At 28.2% G+C, this 9,739-nt stretch overlaps 1 protein-coding gene across 1 annotated transcript; it reads left to right on the forward strand.

Moving 5' to 3' along the window:
• The first annotated feature begins 6,015 nt into the window (after positions 1 to 6,015).
• LOC118049749 (uncharacterized) lies at positions 6,016 to 7,041 on the forward strand. The gene is made up of 2 exons (XM_035059831.2): positions 6,016 to 6,379; positions 6,491 to 7,041. Exons 1-2 carry the CDS (start codon positions 6,247 to 6,249, stop codon positions 6,673 to 6,675), a joined length of 318 nt encoding a protein of 105 aa, XP_034915722.1. The 5' UTR covers positions 6,016 to 6,246; the 3' UTR covers positions 6,676 to 7,041.
• Positions 7,042 to 9,739: the final 2,698 nt, after the last annotated feature.

Here is a 9,739-nt window from a genome sequence, read left to right on the forward strand (position 1 = left end):
AACTGTTTAGCTATTATTCAATATGATATGATTTTAACTAAGGACCTTGTTAATTATTTTTTTTAAAAGTAATTTTTATTAAGAGTTAATTTTTAAAAAGTGAATTATTTTTTGATGTTTAACAGTGTCATGAAAAATATTTTACAGTGATTGGCTATGTCATAAAAAATGAGTTGAAAAATCATTTATTAATACTTTAATTTAAAATTTATCTAAAATATATAGAACATTACATATAACTATTTATTTGACCACTTACAATTAAAACAAAGAAGATATATAAAAAATGTAATGGTGGGAAAAATAAGAATTTATTATATCATATATTTATATATAGTTTATTTTATAAAATGTAAGTATACATATAATATAAATATTTTTTGATATAATATTGTAAGCGTATAACCATTTTTTATGTTTAGAGAACAATGAAAATAAATTTCTTTTCTATGATATTCTAATTTTATAACACAATTTATATAATTTAAAATGTATGATTATTGTATAATATAAAAAATTTTTTGTATTTTAATATATTTTCTATCAATATTATCTAAATTAAAATATTATATTCACTAATATATCAAATTAATATATTTTATATTGTATATTAATATATTCTAATATTTGTTTCTATATAAATAGATTAGTAATTTATTATTTTATAATAATATTATATTTTAAAGTGTGTGTATAAAAGAATAATTAAGTATCATATGGAAAGTGTTTTTTTAAATATTTTACACTGAAAATACACTTTACTCGATTTAAATATTTTAAGGATGATATAGTTAAGGATGATAATGAGTATCCATAAGTCGGTATATAATATCTATACGCAACCTGATTCTAAATATTTTATTTGATCTCAACCCAAAGGAAATGAACCAAACTCAACCCGACATTGACACGTTGAAGAAGATTCATTACATCTTGAAAATTCCTTTCTTTGATCATACGTTTTTTCCTTATCCACTTTCGATTTTCAAATTGCAAATTCAAAGCTAAAGCTTATTACTTTAAAGGAATCAAATTCCAGATCCAGATTCAAAACCAACCTCTAACCCCCTCTCTTTCTGGAATTCAAGATCCATTCTATAGTTTGGTGAAGATGGCTATGAGGATTGTTTACGGGATAGTGTTCCTCTCTTTCTCATGTACCTGCTTCAAGCTTCTCCATCTCTTTCTACACCCTGTATTCTACTTCACTTCCTGATGATTTCTTGCAAATCTGTAAGCAAGAAGCTCAAATGGGTTGGTCAGGATTTACATCTTCTTCTTTGTTTAATTTGTGTACATCTCTTTATATGATGGGTTGAACTTTGAAGTGCTCAACTCTTGCTACTGCTAGTACTGCTTGTGATGCAGCTGAACTAAGGTCATCTGGTATCCTTGCAAGTCCGTCCTTTTGCCTCACAGTTTGAGTGCTTTGTGTTATTTTTCATGATATTTCTTGCACATCTCATTACTGTTCTTTGTTTGCTTGGTTTTCCTACAATGGTGTCCATGTACTTTGTGATATAATACCAGTTTAAGGAGAAACATTTCCTGATCAATATGTTGTCTGAAGAGCTTATCTTATGTTCAAGTCTCTGTTGGAGACTGGGAGTGCATTTGCGTTTTCCAATTAAGAAGAAGAAGAGGAGGAAGTTGTATTGACCATTTCCATGTTTCTTTTTCTCAAAGGTCCTCAGAAACTGCTTCGATTATCCTGGAAGCTGGTTTTTCCTTCATCTTGTAGATTCTGGAGTTCTCTACTCTGCAGGGGGCTAGGTTTTCAAGCTGTACATCTTGAGATGTGAATAAATATAACTACAAATTATCCTAAACAAAATCGAAAATCTAGTGGCTAAAATCACCAGATTCTGTCAAAGTTTACGGTTTTTCCATCCGAGTTGGTTGCCCTTGAAATTAATGGAGGGGGACAACCCTTTTCTCTATGCATTACATTGATAAAAGTAAGTTGTTTTTAAAAGGATTTTTTTATTTAAAAATATATAAAATAAATAATTTTAAATAAAAATAAATTAAATTTTCAAGAAACATAATTTTTTTAAAACCAAAATTAAATCTAAAATATACACACCAATGATGTGGGTTAAAGAAGAATAAATCATTATCGTTCGAAATATATATATATATATATATATATATATATATATATATATATATATATAAAGAGTCCTTTTTATTGATTTGGAAAAAAAAATTATGCAGTAAAATCCACTTAAGACTGCGAAGCAATGTGACAACTCTTATTTGGATGATATAAAAGAACAAATTTAAATATTTATTGAGTAAGAAAAATCATATTTAGAATTTAAATAAAATTATATTCAGAATTTAAATAAGCTTTATAATTTTTTTTTTATTTTGTCTCCTTGTTAAAATATATATTAAGTTTCTCTATTTTTAAATAATAATTATAATAGTTTCTCTATTTGCAAATAATAATTATAATATCAATGAAATGAAAAATTAGGAAAGGTGAATAAAAATATAGTTATAATTCAATACACATAAAAGTCAATATCAAAGAGATACAAAAAGTTAAAAACTGCTTTCCCTCCAATACGTTCTTCTTCTTCGCTTTTTTTCTTGGACTGGATGTATTGAAGACCAGCTGAATCTTGTTAATTAACTTTTAAAACGCTTATTGGTAAAAAAAAAAAAAAAAAAATCTTGTTTTAGTGGAGAAAAGGAGTCACCATGGAATAAACAAATAGAATAAAAATAAAATAAAAGAAAAGGACTCAACTTGCAATTATCCATGTTAATTATCAAACAAAGTAGAGAGGAGTACTTGAAACCCATCAAACCTTGTTATCATCTAAACCCTAGTATTGAAACCGGGTTCGGCAGGTTGATTGAGACCCAGTCAACTTAAAGTTGAAACCGGGTCAGGTTAAAAAATAAACAGGAAAAGAAAAAATCTAGTGTAACCTAATAAAAAATTCTTGTTGTAACACGTTGAAATTTTTGTTTTTTTTTTATTATTAAAATGATATTATTTTGATTTATAAAAAAAATGACCCGGCGACTCGGTCCAAAACTCATAACCCGAGCTTTGAATTAGACCGGCCACCAAACCATGTTAGAATTTAAAAAAAAAAAAAAACACCCGGGTCTTAGACCAGATGACCACCAGGATACAAACGAAGCAATAAAAAGCATCCATCAATCTTCATTTTCCCATGGAGAAAATTTGTTTTGTTCGAATAAAAGAATAGTTATCTATTAAATACATCATAAATAGATATTGGAAAATTATATTATATATTAGGTACGAGAAGGTAGCAAAATACACAATTTAAAGTAAAGAGAAGGTTTTGTTGAAGAAAAGAAAAATAATATTTTTAGAATAATTTTTTCAATGTTAATTTTAAAGGAATTGATTTGCAAATTAGAGGGTACTTTTATCTATTTTTTTATGATTTATATTCCATTTATAATTTAAATCAATAATCTCAAAAGAATTTCAAATACCAAAATTAATTTAACTTTTAGAATTAAATTTAATTTCAAGTTAACGTGTTAACAAACAAGAAGAAAAATAGAAATTGAGAGCTTCATTTCTTTTTTTAACCACAATGACTGTGAATTACTCGTTTTAATTTTATGTTAAAAAATTGTTTATAAATTTAATTTTGAAATATATAACTTATTTTATTACAAAATTGAAACATAAAAAATTAAAAATGATAGTAAATAAGATAACATTTTTCAAGTTTTATTATGAATACCAACATTAAATAAATATCTATAATTAGAAACTCTTAAAAATATTTGAGAGGATAAAACTTGATAAATCATTAAATATTTATTTGAGAATATAGTAAATAGTATGTTTCAAAGTGATTTTTATTTAGAAATATATTAAAATAATATATTTTTATAAGATTTATTTTTAAAATTAGCATATGAAAATAATACATAAATATTAAAAAAATTAATTTTAAATAAAAAAAAATCAAAATTTCACCTAACACGCTTTTCATTATCAAATTACCCTGAACTTTCATCAAAGTTTAAATTCTTCATTTCCGTTCACTAAGTCAACAAAACTGAAGATGTGACTATTTCTCATGTTTTAATTGACCTTCTAAGATTTTAAAAAAGTCTAAATGACACCGTCAATCCTTCAATCATATTTAAAATTCATAAAAATAAATTTCATCACCATTTCATAAACACTTATTCTACAAAATGGAATCCAAAAATCAGCACAAATTGAATATCAAATATATTTGTTTTCTTTGCATGATTGTCTTAAAATTATAATTAAAATTTAATTTAGAAAGATTCCATCATGATTTGGGCGAAAACAATAGTGTAGTAATATTATTTAATTTTTATTATACCAAACATATACTAAGAATTACTTATTAAAATGGTTTGTTTTTTTAGAATAGAATAGGCAAAAATGATTTACCAAGCTATGTAATTTTTTTTCTTATCAATAAGCTATGTTAAATGCTTAACTAGTTAATTACAGTTTTATTAATTTTTTTTTTATTAATGTTAGTGTTCGGAGCAGCTTGTGTGCATCTCGACTAATCTCACAGGTTTTGAAGTTAATGACCATGTAAGTTTCTAATAGCTCTAAAATTTATGAGATTCGAATAGATGACTTCTAGAGAGCAAATCAAAAGCTTGACAAGTTAAACTACACCTCTCAATATTAGTTTTTTTTTAATATTTGTATCAGCTTGTTATGGTTTCATTAAAATATAAAATATTAATAGTTTGAGTTTAATGCATTTATATCAATATTTATTTTTAAAAGTTTATAAAACTGAAAAAAACGAGATCAAGAAAATAAAATACAACCCCAATTAAAAAAAAAAAAAACAAGGTAGTTATTAAGGAATATGTGCCTACTTGATATTTTTTTTATTATTTTATACTTGAAGGGTCAATTATGATTTAATACTGTTTTGACTTTTGAGAATTAAATATTATACAATAACATGGTTGAGAATATAGAGTGGCCATGGATGTGGTTGAAACGGCCTCTTCTAGAAGCTGGAGCGGTGACGTGTGCATGTCATGGGGCTATCAGATTTTTAATGCTATTTATCAGTTGACGTTTTCGGTCTTGTAGAAAATGAATACTCATTTTCAAAACCAACTACTTAAATATTTTATCTATTTATTTATATATTTCAAAATTATTTTTTAATTTTTTAATTTATTTTACTTCAAATTAATATTTTTTAAATATTTTTAAAATATAACAATTACCACACTTCCAAACACTTCATTAATTTCCATGCAGTGCCATTCACATTCTTAGCCATGAAACCTAAGCTGGAAACCTAGAGGGAGTAGATTCTTCATATGATATCAAATTCGAAGAGGGTTTGGACTTTCAAGGAAATATGTTTTATTTTCCCATAATATTAATTACACACAAGAGGCAGTCAACAATTCTAGTTCTTTTTTTATATTAGAAAAAAAAACAATTAAATAAATAACATTATGGGAAATATTTGTGTTGAATTTAAGGCCATCCTCTTCCATTAAAAAATAAAATAAAACATATAGTAAAAATCTTGAACATTTCCTGTCAAACTCTAATAAAAGAAAAAAGACATTTCTTGTCACTATTGTTGTCAAGGAGAAACACCTCACAAATGAAGGTGTCAAATTCCTCCCGCTGAATAAATGGACAATTCTCACGAAAATTACCTATTATTATATTTATCTAATGGTTTAATTTCGGCACAAGAGTGCTTGATAGTGTGATTAGAATGGTTTTTTAAAGTGGTTTTTAATTAAAAATGTATTAAAATAATATTTTTAGTTTTTAAATTTTATTTTTAACATAAAAATTAGAATGGTTTTTTAAAGTGGTTTTTAATTAAAAATGTATTAAAATAATATTTTTAGTTTTTAAATTTTATTTTTAACATAAAAAAAATAAAAATTAAATTAAATTTCTGGGAACCTCCACCAATCTTGTGCTATTTTAATAGTTCAGGCAAAGGTCATTTTCCTTGACCGTCCAATTCCAGGCTCGTTCTTCTCTTTCAAATAAATAACACCAACTACTATCCATCCTTCCGTTCCCGACTACCGATGTTTATCATCGCTCCTCCCTCTCTTCTTTTCCGACCTTCGGCTTTTTCCAGGTCTTTGCCTATGAAAATCATGAAATTTTCCTTCTTATAGCGTTGGAGACCAAAAAGTTTTAGCCCAATCGAGAAAAGAGCAGTCACAAGGGAGAAAAATAATACAAAAAACATGCCAGCTGGTTCTATGAAGCTTGGTTTCATGGCTGCCTTTGCCGTTTCAGGGAGTGTAGTTCTCATTGCACGTCAAGTCCACAAACGTCTCCTCTCTGATTTCATGAAGAAGATGGAATTTGAATTAGCGGGTATGTGGTGATCTTTTTTCTCCTTTTCCTTTCAAGTTCTGTTTTTTTTTGTTTTTCTTACCCTGATAAAATAGAGAAACAAAAAACTAAAGGGCTGTCAAAAAACGACAGGATCAAGGAGATCATGTCAAGACAAGAAGAGAGTGCGATTTGCAGATGATGTGTTGGAGCCATCATCAAATAACAAGGAGTACCGTAAGAGACACACCAAAGGAGACAACGAGGTCTTGAAAATGGAGGATATTGTCCTAGACCAGAGTTGTGATGGCGCAAAATTGCTAGAGGCCATGCACTGAACAGGCAAAACTTGTATGAAGCAGTCGTTAAATATAAATCCCTTAAAGGGTACAATTTGTAAACCTGTTTATTGTCTTCAAAAACTGCTTCGATTGTCCTGGAAGCTGGTTTTTCTTTCATCTTGTAGATTCTGGAGTTCTCTAGTCTGCAGGAGGGGTAGGTTTTCAAGCTGTACATCTCGAGATGTGAATAAATATAACTAAAATTATCCTAAACAAAATTGAAAATCTAGTGGCTAAAATCGCCAGATTCTGTCGAAGTTTACAGTTTTTCGTTTTTCCATCGAGTTGGTTGCCCTTGAAATTAATGAAGGGGGACAGCCTTTCCGTTATGTATCACATTGATACAAGTAAGCATTAATTAAAGCAGCATTTTCAATTCTCAAAAAAAGAGGATGAGATTCAAAACTCCTGTCTTTTCCTTTTCAATGCCTCCAATTTCTTGATCGGTTAGGCTAGCTTTTCAGTTTTCACAACGATATAAGGATGTTTTAGGGGACAAGGCTTTGAAGTTTATTGCCATATGGCGTTCATCTTGTGATTGACAAGCATTCATCTGGTGGATTGGACAAGCATGCCATTGATTCATTTTTCTTTTGAAAAAGTTCTCAACCGTTGTTTCCACGAAGAAGAAAATGTTTAAAACTGGTCTCAACTTTCAGCTTTTAAGCACGTCAACTGTGCAAAAGTTTATAGTCCACTTGATTACATCCATGTCTGAACGTTTGACTAAATTACTGGAAACGAAATTTCATAGAGGTAAAAGCTTGCATGTTTCATGCAGATGAACTGTTTTCACTCTTTTTAGCAGCAACAAAGAAACTTCATGAAAGAAAGTTATCCAAATGAACTGTTTTCGCTCTTTTTAGCAGCAACAAGGAAACTTCATGAAAGAAAGTTGAAATAATATTCCATGCATCAATTTTTTCCACATTCTTGCTGGTCAACTACCTCATAATCTGCCCCTTTTTGAAGTAAAAGACAATGTATTGCTTGTCGAAGAAGCTGAAATCCATGCCCAAATCTTCACAATACAAGAGCTTGTACAGTTGTTTTGAAATTGAAAGCCCAAGAGACTGCCCCTGTACCAGTCCACATTATTTTTTACAGCTAAGTGCAGCCCATATGAGTGGTTGCAGAAACTATCCTCTTTGCTGTTGTTTTGGGTAAAAATCATAGTTTCGAGCTCCAATGTTCGCAGCTTTGTTTAGTTTTGAATCTTACCTTCATTCCTATGCATTTCTTAGGGCTTTCGGGTCCAACTCTTTAATTTGTTATTAACAAATTTACCATTTAATCTATATGATAATAATAGATTATGCCAAATTAAGTTTTAAAAACTTTTTATTGGTTTTGAGAATAAATTTTACTATATTTGAATAAATATAAAAAATAGAATAGAATAATTAAATACACATGTCATATGGTCACCTTAAGGATATTTTTCCAATATTCTTTAATTTAGCTCATATGATATCATTTAAAAAGTAACAATATTTTTATAGAGTCCAAAATATCTAGTAAGTATAAACACTCACATTTAAATCAAGAATACAACATACAAATGATGGAGATGTAAAATACTTTATAATCAAATACTTTTTTCCATGTATTACAATATATTGCATTATCAAAATAAACACTTAATAAGGGAATAAATTTTATGAATGAACTTGTAATAAATCAATTTGGTCCAACATTATATGAGTGTGTTTGGTATTGCGGTTGCTGTTATGGTTGTGGTTTGAAAAAAGTTGTTTTATAAAAAGTACTTTTAGTTGAGGTTGGTTTGGAAAAATATACGTTTGCTTAAAACTGTGGTTAAAACTGAGGTTGAGTAAAAAGTAGTTTAATGTGTTTGGTTAAAAAAATGCTTTTCAAATTGAGGTTATAAAATAATATATATATATATATATATATTATTTTTAATTTAAATATTGTAAATTTAACTATTGTTATTACATCATAAAATAAATAATACTTTATATAAAATATTTTGTATTGTTTCATTAAACCATTTACAATTCCATCACGTATAAAATATATCCGATAAGGACTATAGTTTCATTGGTTTTGTAAGCGTGCAACAACATCAGGTAAAATATCATCAGAAATAAAATTAGGATTGTGATCAAATTCTACAAATATTACGTCATCAAGCGATCTTCTTCTAATTTATATAGTGTTATTGAATAATGTAAAACACTAGTTTTTCAAAATAAAACACAATTAAAAATAAAAAATATATTTTTTTACTGGGTCAGACCCGGTTCAATACATTTTTATAGTTTTGAACCAGGTCCGGTATCCACTGTTCATGTGAACAGTGGAGGAACTCTCCACTGTCCACTTAAGTGAACAATGGAGAGTTCATTCCCCACATGAGAAGACGCAGGTAGGATCGCAGGAGAAGCAGATAAAATCTACTTCTCATGAGCTGAGGTTCGACCTCAGTTATTAGGTGGGACCCATGTAAAAAAATGTGAAGTTTGGATTAACCAAACACTTTGATTCAGCTTTTGTTTTCAGCCGCTGCCGCTACCGCTACCGCAGTGCCAAACGGTATCCTAACATATATAGAAAATAATACTTTATGTGTATGAAACATCACTTTAATCTTTAAGAATAACATAAAGAAAAATATATAAACAATCAACTAAAAGAAAATGAAGTAAAAACTCAAATGAGTTAGCTAGACCCATACGATCTACATGATCTCTATAGTGTTTTGCTGACAATGCTTTAGTCATGGGATCCATAATCATTAGTTCAATGAGCACTTCATGGTTATTTACTTTATCTCTCACAATATGATACTTTATGTCAATATACTTGTTTTGGCTTCCACTCTTAGTCTTTTTAGAGAAGAAAACTACAATCAAATCATCACAATATATCTTTATTAGTCTTGATATGGAACGAACAACTTTAAAATCAGAAATAAAATTCCTTAACCGGATCGTCTATGTTGTTACTTCGTAGCATGCAATGAATTATACTTCCATTATAGATGAGGCAATAATAGTTTGATTAGTATTTCTCTAAGATACACCTGAAGTAGACT

Source organism: Populus alba, chromosome 16 (genome assembly GCF_005239225.2).
Source record: "Populus alba chromosome 16, ASM523922v2, whole genome shotgun sequence".
In the NCBI taxonomy this organism is placed as follows: domain Eukaryota; kingdom Viridiplantae; phylum Streptophyta; class Magnoliopsida; order Malpighiales; family Salicaceae; genus Populus; species Populus alba.

What these genes read in the sequence shown, in the direction of transcription:
- LOC118049749 (XM_035059831.2), top strand. Translation starts at nt 6,247, where the DNA reads ATGCCAGCTGGTTCTATGAAGCTTGGTTTCATGGCTGCCTTTGCCGTT. An exon ending in GATGGAATTTGAATTAGCGG is followed by an intron (nt 6,380 to 6,490) that starts GTATGTGGTGAT and finishes AAAAAACGACAG; the next exon opens with GATCAAGGAGATCATGTCAA.